The sequence below is a fragment of the Columba livia genome, chromosome 8 (assembly GCF_036013475.1).
Source record: "Columba livia isolate bColLiv1 breed racing homer chromosome 8, bColLiv1.pat.W.v2, whole genome shotgun sequence".
NCBI classification, from domain to species: domain Eukaryota; kingdom Metazoa; phylum Chordata; class Aves; order Columbiformes; family Columbidae; genus Columba; species Columba livia.
In genome coordinates this window covers 3,381,319-3,406,562 of record NC_088609.1, presented here as the reverse complement: position 1 = coordinate 3,406,562, position 25,244 = coordinate 3,381,319, and the positions used below count along the sequence as shown (strand labels likewise).

General features: G+C 41.4%; 1 protein-coding gene across 21 annotated transcripts in view; it reads left to right on the top strand.

The window, feature by feature from the left end:
* The window catches only part of MAST2 (microtubule associated serine/threonine kinase 2), a 218,166-nt gene that overhangs the window by 143,579 nt on the left and 49,343 nt on the right, over positions 1-25,244 (top strand). For 15 of the 21 annotated variants that reach the window (XM_065071488.1, XM_065071486.1, XM_065071482.1 and 12 more), the window contains 4 exons: positions 9,673-9,764; positions 16,445-16,520; positions 18,790-18,810; positions 20,959-21,037. In XM_065071488.1, the coding sequence (XP_064927560.1) occupies positions 9,673-9,764; positions 16,445-16,520; positions 18,790-18,810; positions 20,959-21,037 (268 nt within the window). The remainder of the gene's footprint in view (positions 1-9,672; positions 9,765-16,444; positions 16,521-18,789; positions 18,811-20,958; positions 21,038-25,244) is intronic. The other 6 variants (XM_065071480.1, XM_065071479.1, XM_065071483.1 and 3 more) reach the window with 2 other exon arrangements.

The following is a 25,244-nucleotide window of genomic DNA, read 5'->3' as shown; positions in this document are numbered from 1 at the left end:
TATTTTACAGCCATGTTTTACTTATACAGAAATAGGGTAATTCTATTGAACAGTCCTATCTTTCCCTGTTAGTCTCAGAGAGAATTTGGGCTATGTTTGCCTCCACTTGTTTGTGCTGAAATTTGTCGAACATCATTTGTAAAAATAATACCTATTTCTAGTTCCTTTAGCGACGAATAAGTACATAAAGCATTCAAAAAGCTTTCAGTGGTTTCTTCATTTGCATTCTGACCCAATTTTGGAAGGGGTACATTAATTAAACACCTGCTTTTTTAATAGCTGTGTAAATTATGACTCCGATTTTACTAGGATTTAGGGTTTTTTTCCTTTTTGTCGTCACTGCTCCCATCCATTATTTTTGATGCATCCGTGTACTTGTACTTACTGCTCTCCACCATCTCCCTGTAAGTGGAATTGATTTTCATCTTCAGCCTCCTCAAGTCTATCAGCTTTTAGACCAGAGATACTTTCTCAGGCAACGGCAGAACTACTTCACCCTGCGGCACCTTCACTCTCAGCTCCTGGATTTTAATGTTTGTGGTTTTTCTCTTCTGCTTAGTTTTGTGAATGATTTTTTTGCAGCTTTGAGCCCCCGTAATGTCCACACTCTGTGTGGGTGGATCTATGTGTAGTGTGCGTCTGCATAGTTATTAAACTGGAATGACCATCCTCCTATGAAAAATTGATAGCAATTGGATCATGAACATTTGGCTCAGATAGCAAGGAAGCGTTACACAAAAGCATGAGGTTTGCCGTGTAGTGAGGCTTTAGTGCTCCAGAAACTCCTCCTTGCTGGAGATCCGGAGGCTGCTGTTTGAGCCGAGGTGGGATCCGCACCCTGCGCCTCCCCCTCTCCTGCTGCCTTTTGTGCCTTCCCTGCTCCGTTCACTTGAAATGCCGTCTACAGGTGTATTTTCTTGTTATTTCGAAGCAGGCTGCTTAGTCGATTTGATATACACAGCGGTATAGCTAACTAATGTTATTTTTCTAAGTCTTTCCATCTCTTTTAAGTTTATAATTCTTGTCTGAGACTTGTTTGTGGACAGACCTGTGTCCCTAAACAAGTTAAAGCACAACAGGACCTAATAACTGGACGCTTGATTTACATATAGCGTATCACTCTCTGTGCCTTTATACCAGTTTTACTTGCTGCACTGGGCACTCTCTATGTTCTCAGAACTCCAGCTCCTGCCTGTCACCTTCTTTGACATTTAGAAGCAGCTCTGCCCTGGGTATCCTTTTTCCTTCTCTGTCATTCAATGAGTGTATTGATTAGAAGGGTCCCAATAACTATTTATTTTTGCATATCTGGATGGAACGTACAATATGTATTCTCTGTCGATGAGAGAGATAAAAAGAGTGATAAAAGAACATGTTTCTCATAGCAGGTGGTGGTTGGAGTGACGCACGGGTCAGAAATGTAGGAAGGATGAGGCGGTCGATGTACCAGTGGTGCAAGGCGTGATAATATATGTTGCGGCTTACCTGCGGGGGCTTTCTTTTAAAGGCCAGATATTTCAGTCCATTTAGCTTCTGAGATAAACCCAAAATATCTAGGAAGCCTTTCTGTCAAAAGCCGTGTAGAGCTGAAAAACTGAGGAATACTGAATTTGCCCAAAGCAACATGAAATGGTGAGTGATTGGTTATAGATGAGGACTTAGGGAGCAGATTTATTGTTTAACAACATTCTCTCCCTCGTGTCTTCTCTTCTGGCATGTTTGTCCAGACGCGGTGCCGTGTTCTCTTCAGACTTTTCTGTACTCCAATGGATTGGAAAGTGCTTGCAGGTTAAATATGTCGGATGGTTCTTGGGAAGGTTGATGTTGTCCATCTTGCCCCTTGGAGGGCTGAGGACGGCAATAAGTCAGGCTTGTCTGCTCAACAGCAGCAGCACCAGGAGTGAAACACGGCCCAGCACTCGTTAGCCCAAGAGTTTGCCTAGAAGCCAAGGCAGGACTGTATTTCCAGGTGGTACGAAAGCATACCGTGAACATAAAATTCTGACAAGCAGGCACAAAACCCGAAACACTTCAGTAGGGTTGTTATTGTTTGTCTCCATTGTTGGCAAGATGAGTCTCAGCAACAGGGCAAAACCTTTCCAGGGGAGCTGAAAAGAGCACAGGGCCTCTCCACCCCTTCCAAACTACAATTTCATAGAATCATAGAATGGTTTGGGTTGGAATGGACATTAAAGATCACCTGGTTCCAGCTCCCTGCCATGGGCAGGGACACCAGGACACCTTCCACTAGACCGGGTTGCTCAAAGCCCCATTCAGCTTGGCCTGGAACACCTCCAGCGATGGGGCATCCACAGCGGCTCTGGGCTGTCTGTTCCAGCACCTCAGCACCCTCATGGTGAGGAATTTCTTCCTCATATCTCATCTAAATCTACCCTGTTTCACTTCAAAGCCATTACCCCAATTGGGGAATAGCCATTTCCAGCGGCAGGGAGTCCTCTGTGCAAACCGCCTGATGGACGGGGAGATTTGCCTTCTACCTACAGACTGAACCTCTTCAGCTCGTGGGCTGCTGAACCATAGGTATTTTTATGTTTCCTTTTTTGGAAGGAGAGCAGAATCCAGAGATAGACCAGCCCCCTGTGCTCTGTCTGTACGGGGGTTTCCTTGGGTAGTGTCTGCGTGGGCATTTGCATTATCTGGCAATAAGCAGGTCAAAACAGATAATTTGCGTCAACTAGAGGAATAGCTTTTCGCCTATCAAGCTGTGGAAGTCTGTGTGGTTACGGAGGTATCAGTGGCACATCATCCTTTATGAGCTTCTGTATAGTTTATTGAAAAGTTGAATCATTGCTAGAAAACAAACCCTGGATTCAGGGAAAAGATTACCTGTTGATTTGAGTATTTGAGTTTATATTACATATGTGTATTGGGTTTGCTTGTCTAACCTACAGAATATGGACTTCAAAATTTTGGCATATAATTTAATTACAAACATCTCAGTCCCATTTACATTCATAATCCCACCCCGGTTATCGCTCTCCTGTACATCTGTGTAAAACCCGTGCTCTGTGCAGAAAAGGCAAATCCATTGCCACGCTCTGATTTGGAGATTATTTCCAAAATAACGTTTTGTTAGAATAGCTTTTAAATTAGAGGTTTCAAACTGCAATTAGCCGATAAAGAGCTAAATTATAGCATTTTTTGATACTTAAACTAAGAAAATGCTCTGAAACAAAGTGAACTGTTCACATTGTGTCCTACACAGAAAACTAGTGACTTTTCTTATTATATTACACAAAATTTATATTAAACCTTCTCACTTTTGAATCTTGGAAAACTGCTCATTTTCAGCTAGTGTGCTTTGTTACCTGGATGCATCTTTAGGGAGTGTGTTTATAATGGCTTTCTTATATCACACACCTGTATATCATTGTAAGCTACATGGTAAATAGATTTGAAACAATATAAAATCACGTTGCCATTTCATTCTTTAATATGTTTCCTTGAATTTTTTGGATAAAAGAATGTGATAAACTATCTTCTGTGAGAACTGCGGAGTAGAGACTTATTTAAAAAGCAGTTACGCTACATGAAGCATTTAATAATAGAGTTGGAGGAGATGGGAAATGAAAGCATGTGGTTATGCTTAGTTTTCATTAAATCATCCTTTCACACTTTGTGATGTAACTTCATGGCAGAATAAAGCATAACAAGTGAAGGAAGAGATAGCAATGCTTGAGAAGATCGGGGTGTGTTTTCTCATTAAATATTGTGTATATTTATTCTGGGGTGTCTCATAATTGGAATTTTTCTTTCTATTTTTTTTCATATAAGAACAAATATAGCTTTGGAGTGTATTTGCAGCATATTTCGGCATGAAGTGGCTGGATTTAGCAGAGAGTGGCTGCAGCACTCGTTGTAATCGGTTGTGACGTTTCATTTGGTTTGGCTTTGCAGAGCTGTTCCTGTGCTGTTACTAATGCCGAAGGCCTGGCCGGTACAGCGTGGTGTAAGCAGGTGTGCGCCCGCCTCAGGCATCAGGCAAATTAGACAGAAATTATGGCAATTTTAGCCCTTTCTTCTGTAATTTTCTAACTTGGGGTGATGCTGCTTCTTGAATTTGAGCTCTAAATGGAGAAATAGAAGGGTAGAGCTGACACCGAGCGTGTTTTAGATGAAAGGGAAATGCTCTTTCGTGCCATAAGTTAACTCCTAAATTCCTCGAAACAAAAGAACCAGCATACATCCAACTTCCCTTGCATTGCTCAGCACCACGTCCACTTCAGTTCATGTGTTGGTTAACGCGCTGGAACCTGTGGCATTATGAAAAAATACCTTCTTTGTGGTTTTTCCCATTGCTGTCTGTGGATATCTGTACAGAAGCACAGCCCGGACTTCGCGCATTGACCACATCTTTTATCCCAGCGCTCCTCATCACAGACTTCACATCTTCCCGCAGTCATCTGCACACTGACTCTCATTTACGGGTTCAACCGTATGCGCAGTCATAACCACTTTCCAATAAGACTTTCTTGTGCCTCATAGCTGCGGAATTTCTTCTTCTGAAGCAGCTCATCCCTTGCACATCTCTGGATTAACATGAAATAGGTGCCCACATGGAACACCCTTGGACACGGAGTGCAGTCCAGCAGCCTGGTACAACCGGCACCTATAGGAAGATGAAACACTTGCAGCAAAGTGGCCAGATTTTAAAAATAGTATCTATTTGTCCAGTTTATTTCCTCTCATGAGCTTCAAAACGATGGCAATGCAAACTGGAGAAGAGCCCGGCTTGTTGGACAGTTGCGCCTGTTGCTGTGGTTGTAGTAACTAGGCTGTGCAAGCTTCTCGGGGAAGAGGTTCCTGTGCTCCTGCCGTTGGGTTTGGTTGTTATTTTTCTTTAAGACTAAATTCCTTTAGGTTCCAGAGTTCGATCCTATTTGAATTATTAAATAAGATGGGGTGCAATGGGAATACCGCAATCCAGGCTCAAGGTCACAGGAGCTGGGGTCTGACCTTCTGTTTTGCAAGGAATGCTAAAAGATATTGTTAAGAGGGTGGTTTAAAAGCAAAGGTCTAAAAATGTGTAATAGGAGAGACCTACAGGACAACAGCACATGGACTATATTGGGGGTTTAGGGAGCTCCTTCTAAAAAACAAACAAAAAACCAAAAACCCCAACAAAACCCAAACCAAACAAACACAAAACCACCCTACACACAAAGCCAAACCCATGCAAAAGCTGGGACGAAGGGTGAGATTGTCAAGAGTTGCATTAATAACATCCAAAGGGAGGAACAATAAGGAGAGGCTTTTAACTAGAGAAGTTAGTTTTGCAGTAGCACTTTGTGTTGCTGTAAATGGACCAGGGCTGCGTTTGGGGAGGTCGGAGATGGGGATGTTGGGGTTGTTGAGAGTTTCACCTGGCTGGGGTCAGGGAGGTGTCTAGAGATGCACGGGGGTCGGCATCCTCAGCCCTTCAGTCCGGACCAGGTGAGCAGGAAGGGATCCGGGTGAAGGACGTTTCCCTGCTCACGGGCCTCAAGGACAGGAAATATTTGCTGTTTTACTGGGTGACAGTTCTGTGTCTGCTGTGATGGACAATCCGTCTGTTATCTTTGAAAAGTTGCTTGTTGGACTTGTGTCCTTCAAGTCTGGTGTGTAACTGTATCTCCTTAAGAGAAAAGAACTGTTTATTGTAGGAATGTGCAAACCACCCAGCTTACACCATGAATAATAACACTTCATTCTAGGATGAATAACTTTTAAACTATTCTTGTACATGAACCAGATGCTTACTTATTCTTATCTATTTTAGAGAACTAATTATCCCTGTTGTTGGTAGTGATACAGCTTACAAAATTGCTTCCATCTTTGAATTACTATAATTAAGACCATAACTTCCACATCTAGTTAACATTGCTGCGCAGCTGCTGCATTCATTCACATGCAGATTTGGGATTTTGTAAATTTTCTGCCATTGTGAATAAAAATTTTAAATACTTATTTTCATTTCCAAAATGTCTGTTTCTCCTAAAGAAGTCTTTGTAAAGCAAATCAACTGAAACGAAGATCCTATAACATCGGAGGAGAATCTAGTTAAATTTGGTTAGGTGATAGTACAGTTTAGTAAAATACGTGACCACAGTATGTGAGCGTTTGTAGGTAGGATCCGTCTGAATTTTGGATCCCACTTTGTAGGGAATTAAATGGCAAATCTGGAACACGCCTGATGTTGGGCTTCAGTAGTTAATGCAAGAGTTAACCCGGCCCTCTGCCAGCCTCAGGTGGCTACAAAACTGAAGCTGCTATGGGTAAAATGCAGTAATGATTACTAACAAAAATGTTGTTTAAGCTATACTTTTTGTGTAGGTCTTTTTACTTCAAGTTATTCTCTGTCAAAGTCCCATGGAAGATTCATGCGATCGCTGCTCATCTTGTATATTCAACTATGAGAGATTTTTCAGTGCTTATAAATGTAGATAGATTTTGAGAAACTTCCTTATCATTACTCATTTCCAATAGCAGCAATGCTATGAAATGACTCGGTGGCGGTGTTGGTTATTTATTTTTTAAGCTGTTTTTCTGTGGCCTTGCCATTACATTAATGCCTCATGGACGTTAATCGGTTTTGCTCAGTCGGTTAGAGATGTCCCTCGAGTAAACCACTAAAATAAAGAATCAGCTATTGATTTATGCTGAAACTGAAGCATTGATTTCTTTTTCAGACTGAAAGTACATACGAAGCAAGGCGTACTAATGGTGCTCATTTCAGAGGCTGGACAGTAGCGCGTTGGTGCGCAGGGGCAGGTTTGTCGGGGTGCGATACTGAGTATCCTCATCGATACACCGGCCAGGAGCACGTGTCAGCGGGTCCAACCCCGTGTCCCGTTACCAGAGCCACGTCCCATGTCCCGCCGTGTTCAGTTTCAAGAATGTGCTGGGAACGCTTCACTACACGTAACAGCCGCTATTTTTACTGCAGGCTGAGAGGCTAACTCGAGAAACGGTGAAAGCACAATTTCCATAATGACAGCAAAAGCATTATTTCAGCTGTTCCGATGTAAACGATCCATAAACAAATAATAATGCTTGGGATTTCACTGGACTGGTTAAGAACTTTATTTTTTTCTAGTTAGAATACTCAGACATGTATAGGTAACTTTTTCTACATTCTCCTTCTATTCCTCTTATGTAGCCTGAAGTATTTTTAGGGCAAGGAAATATACCATATTGTTTGGAGAATTTGTGAACAGTAATAAACAATAATGCAATTTAAAGGATTGGTAATGTGGTCTTCTTATTATCATTGGCCTTGTATCTCACACTGAGCCCAGGACCGTCTGGCTGCCTAAAGTGCATCTTCCAGGAAACAATTTCTTCTTCGTTTGAACTGTTTCTGCCAACACTTAAACTGCCTGGTTTGGATTTCTTTGGCACAAAGCCCTGGTTAAAGCAGCTTCGCTGCTTTCACATGTAGCTGTTCTTCTTTAGGAAGCGCTCAAATGCTATTGTAGTGATTTCCTGGGGGTCACCCACATTACGTGCCCCCCTTTTTTGCATTTTTGTGGCTACTAGAACTTCTTCACTCTGGTTCTGTAGTTTCTCTGGGATTCCAAGATCTATTAAAAGTTCTGTATATATATCCAGAGAGTTCTCTTCAACCAGTAGAGAGTACGATTGTGTTTGGCTGTGTATTTTTCTCGTAACATGCATTCAAGAAATGAGAAATTGTGGTTTTAGCCTGTGTTTGAGCTGTGCCGCATTGCCAGCACACGTGGTCCATGGAGACGGCTGAACAGGCATAAGTGATATTCCCATTTCCCAGGTCAGAGATCCAGGGAAGTGCAAGGTTATCCAGTGTTGGGGTGTGAAGAGAATCATTTCTCTATTCCTAACTCGGGCTAGGCTCTCGCTCCAAGCCACCCCCCTCTGCGTCCATTTGTGTGACCCTGACCTATTTTAACAGGTCTCAGCTGTGTTTGCTCTTCAGCCACTTAACCCTTTCTCTTCTGCTTCGTTATCCTTGCGAATACCAGCAGAGAAAATGAGTGTAAAACTCGGTTCAATTTGGCAAATGCAAGCAAAGGGTTAAAAGCTCTGGCTTTGGGACAGTTCACGTTCCCTGTTACCGCGATTTACTTACACCGAGTTTCCATAGCCAGCTCCAGCCATCGCTGCGGTAAAGGGTATTTTGGGAACTCTCATTAGCAAGGGGATATGGCCATAGGGGATGGAGCTCTGTTTTCTAGTGTAGGACTAGTGGTTTATATTCAGCAAGTTCTTAAATTCTTACACTATAATTTGTATTAAAACACCCAGGATTTTTTTATTTCTTACATAGTAATGTTTATTATATTAGAATACTCAGGAGCTTCATGTTGAAAGATTTTCTAGTAATGTGAACAAAACAATTATCTGGTATTAATATTGGAATTGAGTATTCTGCATTTTTTCAACAGTTGTTGGAATAGAGTAACTGCAAACATTAAAAAAATCAATGAACTGAGATTTTAAGCTTCTTAAAATCAGGCTTTTAGTTTTTCTGTACGATGTACACAATGGCAATCAGGTTTTGGATGGACCGTTGCTGAATAATACATGAATGTAAATGGAGATTGCATGGAATCAGTTGGATAATGTTGAGGAATGCCTTAAGTACGCTAAAGAGCCTGAATAGCAGTTAATGGTGCTTCAACTTTATTACTATTTATTCTAGTTGGCAGTTCAGTTGTATTTCTTTTCTGCATTGAGTTCTCTCCTTCTCTATAGAACAGCAATAAATAAAGCTCAACTCAGCAGAAATGTTTCCGCCATGTGGAAAGCAAGTTAGAGATCCAGTGAATAAATACACGGAGCTTTAATACTTCATCGATGGTGAGATTTTGCTGTGAACTCGGACAGTTAATTCTGTTCAAACACCAAGAGGTTTAAATATCTGGTTGCTCTTGCTCACAGCTCCCATGATTGAAACCTTTCTCTCTCACCCTTTACAATTATTTCTATGATCTTTACTGCTAATCGTTTACTACCAGCAAGCACCGGCTGGGGAGCAAGTGGAGGAACATACAGAAGTGTGGCTTTGTTTGCTGCAATGAAGTCGTGGCCGTGAGTGGAGCTGGTTGGGAACAGGCTCATCTAAACCCTGCTCTGTAGGGTTTTCTGTCGGTGCTGCCGCACGTGTCCGCAGAGATTCGCAAAGTTTCATTAGCAATCATGCTCATCTGCTGCGTCGTGCTAACACTTTGCTTCATAATTTTAACTCTGTCCTAAGGAATATGTTTTGATTTCTTGTAGCAATAGCCAATAATTGTAACAGATTTATTTGCTAGGTTGGATATTGGTGAGAATATATGAAGCACTCTGGGCTATTTTACGGTTTTCTGCCTTTTGTGTGTTTTGTAAAGCGGGAATTGCACGTGTTTTGTGGATCAGGAATATGTTGTCTGTTATCTCTAGTGGCCTGTGCAGCATGAGATACGGTTTTTAAATTGCTTCCAGGGTATTAAAACACTTGTTGCTGACAAGGTACCTTTTGGCCCTGCACGTTCACTACTTTGCAGGGTCACTACCAAGACTGAGAGTGCGTTGAAATACCGACCTAAATAACGAGACTTTCCTCCCTGTCCAAAAGCCGTTCTGCAGGACCCGCCTTCAGGTGCCCCGTCCATCTGTCCTGCCTTACCATTTGTCTGTTGTTCTGTCTTTCAGCTGTCGGACAAGCAACAGGAAGAGTTTGATCGTAACATCCAGCACATCTCCAACCCTCCCGCGACCACATTCCCCTCTCCATGGACACGCAGGTAACTCCCCAGCACTGGGAATCATAGGAAAAATGTCACTGTTCATTGTAGTGAGTTTGAACATGTTGATATTCTACATCAAAATAAGCTCTTTGAAGCTTAATCTGGCAATAGTTATTCATCTTTTCTAACTTGTAGGAGAGTCCTTATAGTTTCAAAATAAATGCTTTATGTCCTCATCTCTTCTGCACTTCCTAGTTCGTTACCATATCCATTCTCCACTTTTTCTTTCATTCTTTTCTGCAAAAGAACCTGCGATGATGAATGAAGTAAAATAAAATTAAATAAGTGCATTTAAGTAAAGATCTCCTTTAGAGTCTCCTGGCATGGTTAGTTTGTGCCAGCGATTTAACTGCAGTTCTCATGAGCAGAAGCACCCTGCTCATCCCTCGATGCCCACAGCTGTGCATTGTGCCATCTTATGGTCTGTATCTGCTACTTGGAGCAATGGGAGGTGTTTAGGATTCTTTACTTTCTTTACATTACTGCCGGTTTTACCGTGGCAGCAACTGGGAAATGCTCATTTCAGAGCAAATGGGCAACTGCTTGTTAGTTATCAAGGTGAAGCTTGTGGACATGTTCTTTCTATAGAAAAGAATGATTGTTCAGCCTACAGTAACTATGGATTTTCAGAAAGGGTCATGCACGCAGATTCAACAGCTTGCCTGAACAGCACATTCCCTTGATGTTTTTGTTGCTGAGAGAGGTAGGTGATGTGTGAGTGCATTGTTTTCCATATTTCAAAATGCCAGAGGAGATGCTTGAGCTCCAGGTATGGCCCTGAAGATGGTTGAGCTCCAGGTATGGCCCTGAAGATGGTTGAGCTCCAGGTATGGCCCTGAAGATGCTTGAGCTCCAGGTATGGCCCTGATGGGCACCGGTCGGTAGCACAAACCAGCCTGAGCGTTTGTGGCCCATCAGCCGTGGTGGAGCTGGTCTGGAAGCCACCACTGCTGCACGTAGGACAAGGAGCTGCGCTTTTCATTATAATCAGACTTTCCTCCTCCTACTTGGCAGCGTGTTCTGTAAATACTTTCTGGAGATTGAAACTAAGGAAATGCTGAGAAAGAACAGCAAGTTGATAGTAGCTCAGCGAGAAGGAGCCATCTGCTTCTGTTTGCAGAGCATTGCATCGCAAGAGACATCCAGCCTGCTGCAGGGAAGAAGACCACTGGCGTCATTGTTCAGGAGTGCCCATGAAGGCCTCAACCACTCTAAGTTTTCATAAAGATCTGTCGTATTTGCTTGGGATGCTGTAAAGCTCGGGCATGGAAGGCTGGGAAGTTACTTTAATGACATTGGGTTTTTTTAAGTGACCCAGGATTTTAAAATGAAAATTCTAACAAAATCTTGCAAGTGGTCTATTAAAGCCATTCTACATCAAAATAAGCTCTAGTTCTTTTGTTCGGTAGAATCACGGATAAAATACAGGGCAAAAAATTGCATAGGGCAATTCCCTTTCACTTCCAACTCCTTTGGTTCCGTTGTGTGTGGTTATGGTAGGGTTAGCTGTGTATGATTTGGTTTGGTTTTAACAAGGCATTTTTCTTGGTGGAGATTCTCCCCTTAGGCACATTCTGGTCTTTACTTTGTTCTTAGAGTCGATATCTCTGTTGGATTTACCAAAATTCTAAATCGGCTGTACCATCCTTTGGCTGAAACGATAAAGATGCTCCTCAGAGTGTGAAGGAGTGTCCTGACTTGGCAGATTCCAACAAGGTGTTGGTGTGATCATTGCTTGGAGAACAACTGCAGAAATGTTCACAATAGAGACATTTCTATTTTATTTTATTTTGATTTGCTTTTGTCCTCTTTCTGTTTCAAAAATGAAATAGTGGTTTTGATGCTGTCTGGGGATTTACAAGCTTATATTTTGTTAGAAGTGTGTGAGTGTCTTCTAGAAGCTACAGTAACTGATCAGTGCCACACCAGCTTTCTTTGGCACTAATTGTTTAATATTTCCATTCTTTGTTCTGATGTTGCATATGTGATTTAAAACTATTAATTAAAAGGACATCCTTTGTGACCTCCAAAAGTAACTAGGAAAGCACAGGAAGATAAATGGCTTGTAATTTGGGTTCTCTACCTGTACTATATTTAGGAGTATTCCCTGGGAAAATAATTTATTCAAGAGACAAAAGCAGATGAAATTTAGAGTAGAGTCACAAATATTTTCTTAAGAAATATCATATGTGAGATGTGAATTTGAGAACAGGCTGTGATATTTGTTTAGCGTTTGAACAGAATCTATCAGTGTGTTTGTTCAGACACATCCACTGATGAGTTACAGAGAAATGCTGGAGCTGCTCCCCGGCTCTTCTGTCTCAAACACGCTCTTCCCGATGCCCGTTCTGATCCTCTCTGGTGAAGCAAGGAACACCAAGCACGCACAGAAGTCAGGGAGGCTTTCTGAAATGTTTCTGTCCAGAAAGCACTCTAAAATGAAGTCCTGGAGGGCAGGAGCCTCAGGGGTTTTCTGTATGTAACGTAGAAGGCACTGGGTGTGATGTAGCACACTGTCCATCAGGCAAACCTGCCTCTTCATGAACACCGATCCAGGCACATACACCTATGGTCTGAAACAGCATCCAGATAAGGTGCCAGGCCATTTCGTATCCTAGAAAATTCAGAGGAAAAGTAGTAATTAAGAAATTCAATATTTGAGATGGAAGTGCATCCAGATGTTTTTAATTCTGCCATGAAGTCGCTTCTGGTTTGAAACACCCGATGGATGTGACGTGTGCTCATTCCGTTTTCAAACTCTATGAAATAACATTTTCCAAAGTGACCTCGGTATAGAAAGCTCCAGCTTGTGAACTTTCTCACGAAGTCACTGATTTAGTCACCTGAACGTGGGTTTGAGTGCCCCATTTTAGAAATACAGGTTTGCAAATTTTCCTTGTATTGCAAATTCTTTTTCTTTCAAAATCAGAGGGAAAAAAAATACACACATATATCCCTTACATTTGTTTGAATCGATTTTCTTTAATCTGAAAATTACAGAGGGTATGCACAGTACATCTGTTAGAACATACACATCCTGAAATTGATTACTAAGTTACCATTAAATATTTTAAAATTAAAAGCTTAAAATCAATCAAAGAAGCAACATCCTGTTTATAATTCAGCAGGAAGGAGGTAGGTTCTTACCTGCCTGATGTCTGGTAAAGTCACCAGGTGGAGACACTTGTCGCCAATGGGACCTTCGTCCTGCTGCCGCCTGCAGTGGCTGCTGGAGGGAGTTATTCTGCTCTTACACTGCAAGTTCAGTCCCCCCTATGGCAGAAATCGGCTGTTACTGAGGCGTCTATTTAGTTATGATTTTTGGAGTGGGCGGAGTGTGCAACGTGCCACTCGAGGCCCTGCCCCAGGCCTGATTCAGCAGCATTTCGTGGCTGTGATTCTATGGTGTTCACTACGTACGAGACCCGTGGTATGCAGGGTGCTTAAGCTTTTTTTGGTCATCTCAAATGTTGTGTGTGCTGGAAGGCAGCTGATTGTGTAGCATGCAAGGTCTTTAGCTGCTTCTGTTAACACCCAGCAAATAATGTTAGTATATCCTACATAGAAGGCCACAACAACTTTGTCTTTTTGTCTTTTTAATGACTCTCAGAAGCAGGTTTTACAAAATCATTCTGGTGTGAGTTTTTGGGCTCATTACCGATCCGATGAATGTCATGTTTGCAGATGATAGTCAAGGCTTTCATCTATTGCCCACAAGGCCCGGCTTTGTGTGTTGGGGGCAGTGGATGTACAGATGCCTTGGCTGCATCCTTCTCCCCATTGTCCGGAAAATGCAGACGTTCATGCCTGAGTTACTAACGTTCACTGTGTTGATTTACCTAATGGGCAATCATTCTGTGTAACAGCCTCCCTTGAGACTGAGTAGTTTCAGGTTCAGTAGTAGCCAACTATAACCCTTGAGGAACAGGGGAATTCACCTTTTCTGACAGAATAAATAGGGTTTCGATCAGCTTTGGTGAATGAGACCATTGCACTAAGGCGTCTCTTATTAAACTGCCTTCAACTCGAGCAGATGCAGCAGCGCTTGGAAATTGTAGGGAAAGTAGTAATTCCCCTTCTCCCTGTTGTTGTTTTAAAAGCTTCACCCAGACTTGAATTGAGTAGAAAAACTAATTGCTTTTCATTTTAAAACTAGAAGCAACTCACAAGGGATCTAATTAAAATTCCAGTGTCTGGAAGGAAATATGTCACACAAATCTGAAAAAGTAGCTGGTTAAAAATGAGTAGTATTTCGGTACCAGATTGTGCAGGCTCAGAAGTGTTTGAACACCCACATACTTAATTGCAAAATTTAAGAACTGTCATTACCCAATTTGCTCAGTTATTCTGAAATCCTATTTTGATCATAATCTAGAAAGTTTGCAGAAGATTGATGAAGATAGAAAAACGCAATGACGGTTCATTGCTTATTTACAACAGCATTGGGCAACGGGCTCTTTGTTGAAGAACATCATCGTGACACAGTAGGGTCCATTGACTGTAAAGCTTGAGAAACGGGAAGGTTCCCACCACATGGCGGCCTTGCTTTGTTAGAAGAGCTACCCAAGCACGGAGAGGACTCATCCCTGCTGCCTTCCCTCCTCATCTAAACGGCTCTTTCGACTCTGTGTGGGCAAGTGAATGCTGGCCCTGCGTGGCCATGTGCGGCCGCCAGGACACGTGTGTTCGTGCACCAGCCATGTGTTCACTTTGTGGCCATCGTAGCCTTCGTCCCTCTTTCTCGTGCTCCTGCAGTGCCATCTAGACCATCAAACCACTTGGTCTTCTTTGCGTTCACAAGCAGTACAGTGTCTCTGTTTTTACACTGTGACCATAAGAATTAAAACGCGAACAAGCTTAACAAATGAAGCACCAAAAATCCTCCAGTTATTGATTTCTGATTACTCTCTCCCCTTCCCACTTGGGATACACTTGGAATGAGTTAAATGGTATCCAGTTTTGGATTATGTAACTCAGACTCGCCTTGTGTTATATTACACTGTGAACTCGTTAGTGCTTTACTAACAATACAAAAGAAAACCAAGCCAAAGGAAGACAAACCTGTTGCTCAAACCCTTTGTTTTTCGTTTAGTTTGCTCTTGATGAAGCGGATTGTGGAGTGGTCTGGAATTCACTTACCTCTCCAGTTCTCTCATCGCCCCTTGACACGTGTTAGATCAGCCTGGGGCTGCTTTCATCTCAACCAGCTGCTGGTTTTCCCCTCGTAGACTTGCAGAGCAGATGGGGTTTGCTGCGCTGTGCCCATCCGCGTCCCCCGGCGGTACCGGCTGCTCGCCCCTCTCCCCCAGCCAGGCCAACCTCGCTCACAGTGGTGGCGGAGGGACGCTGCTGCAGGTTTCTGTGAACCACTGGTACAGCTGGAGTGTGAGTGAACGGTGCTGTCAAGCGAGCACGGTGCTTCTCTTCTGCTTGTGCTCAGTGTCGCAGTTCAGGTGCACCACTAACGTGGGTTGAAATTCAGCTTAATTCCAAGCTTCGGTACAGTGCCGGATGGGACTGTCCCCTCACCAACAACGCTGGCTTGGGGGGTGAGCTGGACACCTCGCACTTCTCCCAAAACAGAGACAATCCTTTGCAGGTGACTCATCATTGATGTTCGACTTTTCCACATGACTTTTAAAACAATTCTATTTTATAAGGGATCTAAATTTGAAACCATTTCTGATAACCACAGTTATATACCTTGCTTGTCCAGTATCTATTTAGTTTTCGTGCTCTTATTTTAATGTTATTTTATTGTCTGTGCACAAAGAATTTGCTGTTGACATCGGTTGGCTATGTATAGTTTCTCTTTTATGCTTTTATTAAGGATCTGAAAGAGCAAACCACTTAAGAATTTCCCCTATAGGAAGCACACTCGCTGCCATGAAGCTTCTAATTCATCTGTAACTTTCCAAGTTTTCTGCAGTTAGTCCATAAATGTTTGTGGCTTTCAAAAGGGCTTTCTATGAAATGGTTGCTCTTTCCTTTGAGACAAAATACATCGCAATATACCACTTACCAACCGTATACTTAACACATCATATGACAAAGCCCAGAGAAAGTATTATTGTGCCAAGTGAAAATTAAGTGTTGTTTTTTGCTACCTTTATAAATTCACTGGAACTTTCATTTTTGTGGTAGAAGTATTATTTCAGATAAGTGGTAGTTAGGGTGAGTGCTGGTATATTATAGCCTGATCATCTTACGTGCGTGTCGTCCTTTTATTATCATGTGCAGTTCCTTTGGTTTTCCTCAGTAAATTCTGCATTCAGCCTTGACATGTGTTGTGAAGAAATACTTGCTTACTATTTATTATTCCCAAAACTGTCATCAATGTCATTTCTAACTCAGGTTTTCCATTGAGAAGTGTTGGGAAAAGCTTATATGTAGAAATTATTGCAAAATATTAAGACTATGTTGTGTATACGTGATACATTACTTATCTGAAAGTAAGAAAGAGAACATACACCTTAAATTATTTTAAAAAGAGGGAAAATACTGATAAATCCCTACAGAACATTTCTGTAGCAAACTAATGCTCAACGCTCTGTATTTTCGGTTATATGTGACTACAACTTGCAGTTCAAGGTCTTTCTGCACAGTGAAAACTTGCTGCATTTGTTGCAAATGCCAATGAAACGTTTTGGGGTGGGTTTTTGTCCTTTCTCAAACAGGCAGCAGCCCCTTGGACAGCCCCAGGAACTTCTCTCCCAATGCACCTGCTCACTTTTCCTTTGTTCCTGCCCGAAGGTAAGGCAGGATCTCTTCTCTTTGGACTGGCAAGCTAATAGTCTAGAAACTTGTATTTGAAAATGACCTATGGGTTAGGAGGTTTTTTGGTTGTGTGTCACTCTCTCTGATGTTTCCAATTTTATTGTACTTTGTTTTACACTTTCTGCTTTAGATCTTGGCAGCAGCCAGAATGTATTAGGTGCTCTTCAGACCTCGAAGAAGACACAGTAAATTAAGTAGTCGATACCGCCTATGGAGGAGACGCTGTTCTCCCAGAAGGACGACACGTAGGGCATAGGATATAACAATTAATTTAGTCCTAGATGTTCTTTCCACTGTATAACTGAGGTGTATTCAAAGTGCACTGATCTTTGCTCTGTTGGCACAAAGACACAAACATACCTAAAATGAGGTGTGCGTAACTGTGTGTGCATTCGTGGGCAGCTTTTCAGTTTCATCTATTGTCTTGGGCATCGGTGTTGAGAGTATATTGATCTAATGAGGAAAATAGCCGATAATTGAAATTACAAGTCTACAGGAACATCTAGAAGAAGAGCAGCATTGAGAGACCTGAAGGTGAATGCAAGACCAACACTGGCCGTGCTGTGTGTGGAACCGGTGGGAAGAAATCTGATGCTATAGTGATGAATTTAGTGTAAGGAATAGCACAGAAAGAATAAAACCAGCTGGGCGAAGCAGACAAATGGGGCGTTGAATGTTGTATCTCAGCATGTAGGCAGAAATGGATAATCATACAGAAAGTGAAATTTTGTGGAGAAATAAAAAATCAGGAATAAAGGAGAGACCCCAAGCAGGGTTTGGGCATAGTAGTGGGATTATTAGATATTTTGGATTTGCTGAACTCTGCCTTGGCTGAATAAAACCCCAATCTGTGCTAAAATGATCTGAGAATGGGAAACATGATCATGTTGAGAAGAAGTAAGTTTTCTGAGAACGACAGGTTTAGTTGAGGGCTACTTAGAAAAAGGACAGGTCTTAAAACTTCAAAGAACAACAAAGGGTTTGGATTTGATAAAATAAAGTACGGCCTGGTTCTGGATGGCGGGTAAATGAGGAGTGTTTCTCCTTTGGGTGATTGGCTAGAAGACCTCATGTCCTTGGATGCTGTTTGAAATAGACTTTGGTCTTCAGGTCTTACATAAGAAAAACTATATAATGGCATGTCAGATGTGAGTGAAAAAACAGTGCTTTACCTGCTGCTCAAACAACTCAAATGGACTCGGCATCCACCTTTATTTTTAAAGAGCTATCTGAGCCTGATCTGGGTATATTCATTAAGTTCTGTTGAAACCAACTGGATTTTTACTGGTTTTCACAGTATCTGGAGTCCTGGAACATAAGAGGAAAATTGCAGCTGAAACCATTGGCAAAACCTCACATAATTTTACAACATCACATTTCAGTACCGTAGCTTTCGAAAACTTCAAGCAGCAAATAATTGTTTTAATAAGAAATCTCTGAAGGGTGCTCTTTCATACTTCTCCACTTTTTTTGATTTTTAAAGATACAGATGAATAAAGGTTGGGTATGTCTATAGAAGGCTGGAGTTAATTTTACAGTATGCATGTTATTTTGTATACTTTTTCTATCATTGAAGCACAGCTTGTTTTATAAAATCATTTCTATTTTCTATTATACTTGCATTACACCCCGAATAGCTATGCCAGCAGTAGCAATATGTATTTATTACATTATCACATAGAATAACTTGTGTATGATGGTATTGAGTAATTGGAAGTGTGATGCTCTGCTACCCCGGCCAAATGAATATTTCACTGTACCCCTTTGATTGGTTTTGCTTGGATCTTAAGAGATGCTTCTTACCTGATTTCCTCCATTGCCATCACAGCGATGATTTGTTGCTGATTTTCTGCTGTTTATATTTGGTGTAATTTCTTCATTTATTATCCTGTTTGGACATTGTGATTTCTCCTCTTTCATTATAGCCCTGTGATGAGTTGATTCTTGGGACAGAGTAGGAAACACATTTGGAAAACTCATTTTATTGTCAAGCCAGTTTCACTATAATACACTGCAAGATTGGCCTTAGTTTGACTAGTGATTAATCATAAATCCTTTGCTAGACACCCTTTCAATGATTGTGTCGTAGCCACAAAGTGGGCATGTTCAGGAGTGAATATGGTGAATTCTGCCCGTATTCACTGATTTTAGGGGAACACCAGTAACAGTAGATGAGGGTATTTTTCAGGGGTCTCGTGTGCATTTTTACCTGTCTCACTGTCATTGTACCATTCCTTCCCTACAGCCACGGCCACAGAGCAGACAGGTAACGTGTGTCCTGTTGCGGCTCTTTGTGTGTGTGAACTGTGCTCTGTGCGGCTCTAACACCCCGTGCTGGCTGAACCCCATTTAGCATCCACCTTCTATCCTTTGGTAACCAAAACTGGAAATCTTTGCTTTTTGGCTTAAAATACTAAACAGGTAGCGCTTTGGAGAAGATGCATTGTTCTTCTAGCACCTTCTTGTAATAGAAGACCTAAAAACTTCTTTCCAGGTATCTTCCTGAAGCAACATTGCATGAGGTCTCTCTCAAAAAATACCTTTGTTAAAAAGGCACCAAGTAACTGAAATATTTTGCCTACATACAGGAGGAGCTTTAAAGTCTTTCTCATTGCTTTTGCTTTGGAAGGTTTCTACTCGTGTCTCACTTAGACTAGAGCTGGTACCTGTTGTCCCGGTTGCTTGGCACATTCTTGCCTACATTGCATCAGCACAGAATAGCCCAAGCATTAAGATGTATCCTGTAATTTTCTAATTGAGAAAGATACGTTTTTTAAACTTTGTCAAAATTAAAATTCCAAAGTAATTTCAATACACAATTTAGGCGACCCAGTAAAAAAGGGATTAAGCTTTCCCTTTGCAAAAAGCGAGTGGCTTGTGTGTTCCTGTCACTGCTGGGGGACACAGGACACATTGTGTTGCCTGGGGACTGAGGGTCCAAACTGAGATTGAATCATTAACCTAAATATTCCCCCAGTAGTCCTGGATGTTACAATGAGCTGAATGAAGATATTTGAAGTTTGGTGTTCAGTCACCAACCACATCATGCAGCGACTTCGTAATGCTGATATTTGTTGTTTTTCGAGGTTAAGAAAGGAATTTCATTTCTCTCGGAATTTTTTGAGACTGTTCTTTTACATGTAATTGTTTTGCCAAAGAAAACGTCACCTGTGGCTAATTGGGGTTTAGCTATAACATATGCATGCAATAGAAATCTGCATCACAGCTTGCTTTTTTTGTTTGTTTTCAATGCATGAAGCATGAGTCTCTTAAAAAGCTCTCTTGACGTGATATCCTTTCAGTGGTGTAGGACAGCGAGTTTATTTCCCCCTGTTCTAAGATAGATGGCAAAGAGCAGCCGTGTGTATCAGTGCCTGAAAAGAAAAGCAACTAGAGCTGGAAAATAATAACAGGCATTTATTTCTGGTTGTGCTGGAACTTTTTGCTGAGGGTGAGTGTGGATAGCGGGATGAGAAGATGATAACAGTTGGGATTTTCATAAGCACTGAGCACTATTTCAGACCTGTACCAAACATCCTATTTCATAATGCACTTGCATAAATACACTGTATCCATGTGTAAATTAGAACAATGGGCTGTTCTACTTCACCTTCACGTGATGACCTGTTGCTGATCATCTGCTGTAATAAAAGAAACAAGCAAATGGAAACTGATGTGAGGAAGAGACTTGTTTAACATCCATCCCATCGTGCAACAAGACCTTTGCTGCAATATCTCCAGGATGTTTTGGCTGTTTTCCTTGAGGATCATGATTCTTGGCTGTGATAGGGAAATAACTATGAATATTCTATAGACTGGAGGAGAAGGAGACCCTAGATGAGATTTCTGCCATTTCTGTCTCCTCTGTTTGGAGTGGACTTCTTGGCTCTGCTCAGATCTGTAGTGGGATTCATTCACCACGTGTATGGAGTGATGTGCTAAGCTGAGTGCCTTCCGACTGGCTAAACAGACGATTCCTCTTTCAGTTGATTCTCAATCTAATGTGTTTATTTTCAGCAATTTTAAACTTTATTTGGAAGACGAGGAACTGCATGACTAATTATCATAAGCGTGACTGTCTTCAAATAAGTTTGAAATGAGCTGATTTCCTTTGTCTCTTTTATAAACTCCAATTTTTGCACAAATGGTAACGTTTACAAAGCATCTGCTTAATGCAGGAATCTGATGCTGTTTGCTTTATCTTTTCCAGGGTCACTTACTTTTCCTTTCAAAACTTCCCCTAGCTGCTTTTTTGCAAAGGTCGTTGCAACTAGGATACCTGATTTATCTGAATACCCTGAGACTTTAATAAAAATGTGAGGCTAAAAGATTTTGGGGAAAAGAATGCTTATTTCCCCCAAGAATTAGCTACAATATATCCCTGATAGTCATTTCCCTTACTTCTTTTCCCCAGAACGGATGGACGCCGCTGGTCCTTGGCCTCCCTTCCTTCATCTGGATATGGGACGAACACTCCCAGTTCCACAGTTTCAGTAAGTGACACAGACTTTTCCAAGCAATTCAGTTTGTACAAATACACCCTAACAAATCAGCTTCTGAGTCTTTACTAAAATATCTGATCTTTCTTCATTGTTTTGCTAACATTATTTAATATACTAATTATTTTAAAGATTATTTTAATTATTGGTTCTGCTGCTTTTTCCTCCATTTCCCGGCTCCTGTCATCTTGCACTTTGCCTTTAGCATTGGTGAAATCCCAGGGCAGCAGTTGGCTCGACTGATGAGTTGAGGGGCCCAGTGGCCCACAAGGGCAGGACTCCAAGAGATAGCACAGAATTAATAATAGCCAGCTCCCAGCTTTTTTATAATACATAATGAAATTCTTGCTTGTCTGCTTTAAGTTCTTAGTACAAAAACCTCTGCTATCAGGCCAGCAGAAAGAAAAACTCATAATCCACATCTGTTACTCAACTCCAATAGTTTGAACCTCCCAATGAAGCTTTTTAGTGTTTACAAATGTCATTAGAAAGACTGGCTGCGGGTTGCTTGAGTTCTGCACTTTCAAAAGTCTTAATTAATATCATTAATACCAGTAAGGCGGCAGCACTCTGTTAACCCTTATAACTCTCAGGTCCTTCATGCGATGAATCTTACTCTTTAGTTTATACAAACTAGATGTTGTGGTTATCTGTATAACAAGCTTTCCAAGCCAAGCATAGAGAAGTAAGAAATGTTAAGGCCACCTGTATAGATGTGATGTAACACACTTTGGGATGTGTGGTATGGTGTCTCCAACTGTGTGGCCACATATAAAGCATCGGTTCAAATGGTGTGAGTATTGTAAGTAAGTAACAGAAAATGGGGTGGTATAATGAGAAGCATGAAGTGATAGTCATATGTTGACCTAAATTAACTTTTCTGCAGGAAATAGATTAAAATCTGCAATTCCAATATTTTTTTTTCCTAAATGGCTGAGTCATCTCTTGTTCTTTTGCTTGTTCAGTGTTACAGTCTCAGAAAGGCATTGAAATGGGTTGTTTAGTAAGTAGTGATGCAATTCTTGGAGCTAATAAACTTAGTGTTTCTAAGCCAATCCTACTTACAACTTGTCTATGACAATACTATTGCCATACTATTTCATAGATTAGAATGAATTTGAATCGATCTGAATAACACCTCTGAGGTTGGTAAGCAGTATTGTTACTGCCCAGACTTTAAAACCGAATTAAGAAGTAGTCAGGGGGCTTGTCAACAGGGCACATTAATGCCACAGATGCAAATTTAAGGGCATTTCGGGCTTCCATGGTCAGTCCTCAAGATTACATTTCGTCTTCAAGCAAGATGGAAGGAAGCCGGTAGGCCTTCTCTGTGGTGTAAATCAGCTCCTCTACCAGCCAGTCAACCAAACAAATCAAGACATTTATCTAGTCTAAGGTCAGTGCAAACCTGTAGATTCTGCTTTAGTTTTTACTTCCAAATGAGGGATGACACTTAAAAAAAATACACGTTTACCCTTTTCATACAAATTGTGATGACCAGATATATATATATATATATATATATATATATTATCAGACCAACACTGAAAAGGCTGGAGAAGACCTTTGAAGTTAAATGAATATAAAAGAGTCAGTTGAATGGGCCAATATACAAGTATTTTTAAACATCTAATCTGCTATTCATTTTCTAAATGTGGAGTTAATATATAAGCTACTATAGTATCGGCTTGATTTTTTTTACTGGAGAAGAGCTGGCTAATGCTGCTTCTCTAATTAAGACACCAGGGGGATTTTTTTAGTAGTCTGCTGCAAATATTGAATACAGTGATATGATTACTTACAAATCAATACTTCAGAAGCGTTTCACTTTGCTTTCACGCTATTTCATTGAACAGTTGTATGCCTTGAGACTGCTGGAGAAGCATTTAGCTAAGGAAAGCCCGTTTCTCATCATGGTCTTTATCATCAGGGCTTTCTTAATTATTCTCTGGAATTACAAACTTTGTGATCCAATTGCTTTTAAGGAGAGAAGGTGGAGGGAGGGTTTTGTTGGGTCATCCCTGAGTTGACCAGCACCGCTTCCCTAATGGTTTTGCTGTTGGGAGACAAAGCTTTTAATGCTTTTTCTATGCTATCAGTTTTGATTCTATTTTCCCCTAACTCTAATAACTAGTAACTATGCACTAACCTTCCTTAACGTGGTAGTTGTAGTTTCATTTTGTTTTTAATCAGACATGTATTTGCAGTGCCGAGACTCGAGTAGCTGCTAATGCGGGTTTGTAAGACAGTCTGTGGTACTTCCTGCTCTATTATTCATCAGGAACGGGATGTCAACTGACACAAACCTTTTCTTAGGCAGGTACTTCTTCCAGCTCTTTGTATTGTGTAAGACACAAAGACATAAAAGAAACCTCTGAAAGTCAAACAGGGCTTGTGTAATTCCGTACTATAGGGAGAAGATCTTTCGTGTATATGTAAGCAGCGAGCACAGCAGGGTAGCAGTGGGCAAAGGGGCTGTATTAAATACCCAGGCTTTCTGTCTTGGCTTCAGCGTGGACTAGATCGGTGTAAGTTGATCCACCGTCTGGATGATCATCGCTGTGTGGACACTGTGCTGGAGGTGACTTCCCAACGTGGTCCCTGCACCTAGACCTGCCCGAAGGAAGACATTGGAAGTGGTGGCTTCCAGTTCCAGCCGTGGCCTGGGGTTCATGCGTGTCCCAAGGCTTTCAGGGGGTTCATTTCTGTAAATAGCTCTGTGCAGTGCAGACGGAGTGGATCTGCGGTCTGGAGCAAATTATATTCTTATCAAAGAATACGATCTCTAGGTTTATAAGTTCCCGCATTCAGATCTCCATCTCAGTCTTGGCTAGGATTCTTTAGATAAGACTGCTAGGATCTGCAACAATCTGCTTAGTTTTAATTCAGTCCAAGTGTAGCTGTTACTTTCTTGACAAATTTGAGTGTACCTGTTTTAGGTGATTTAAGAGTATTTTCTCTTTCCTGTCAACCATCCAAACATGCAGGACTCAGTGAAAAGCCTTGTCAGCATTTGGCTTTCATTGCTTGGCCAATACTTCTTAGCCTTCTTTAGCAAAAACCATCAGCAAGTCTAGAAGAGCATGGTAGGTGAGTTAAAGCTTTGGTCATACGTATTATATCACGTATAATTTCCTCCCACCAATGCTTCTGGTACTGGGGGGGTAGTGCTGCCCAGTTTGATTGAGGGTCATTGGAGGGAATGTTCTTCCGCTGGAACAGTGTACATAATTAATTTAATCAGATCAATAAGGAGCCTTGGAATTTAGATTAGGATCATGTTTTTGACAAGGCCCACTGGTGTTATTCGGTGCTACTCTGGTTATTCAACACTTCCATTCTTCCCCCCCCCCCCGTTGTTTTCAAAGGGGATGTTTAATTTGTCCTTACGTAATATATTTTCTTACTTTTGTAAAAGGGAAAGGGCACAGAAAAGTCACACAAGAAAGAACACATTCATTAGTTCCCTTACAGCTTTTTTGCCATGGAACATCCAACATCTGACCTTATTAACACTTCCCACAAGTATTGGTTTTAATCTAAGGTTTCTTGAGGTTCAAGAGTTAAAACAGTTAGATGTCTATCACTGTCATAGGACACACGTCATATAAATGCATCAACTCATTTAAAGACCGATAAGCTGTTCATAACAAGAAACTATTAATCTAACAACTCTGTAAAGTCAACTACTTTCATTTTGTTATTGCCTGCTTGGTTAGAGAAGAAGCCTGATGGGTAAAGGAAGGGAGAAACAACATCCTGACCATTTACTGTAGGAATTTCCAATGAGAGCCAATTATCAGCAAAAACTCTCATGTCTACACAGCTCCATAGCATTCTGCATGCCAGTGGAACTCCTGAGCTAAGGGAGCATGAGGGAAAAGGAAAGAAAGTTGCTCACCACTCCAGGAACCTCCTCGTTCTTTCCAGAGTAGCGCTGCTACTCACTTACCTTCCTTTCTGCCTCCTGATAGTAAACTACCTGCACGATCAGACGTAACGGTCCCAGATGGGATGCAATGGTTCCCTAGGCTTCTCCCAAAGTTCTAATCTCACCAGCTCTGTCGTTGTACACAAGGGTTGGCTTAGCCTAACGAGAATATAATGAGGCGCCTGGTCTGATAAGTAGCTTTCTTTTCCGCTGGAGTGTGCAGTGTTTGGCAGAATCCGTTCCTCTTCCATTCATTAGCTGACCCCTATG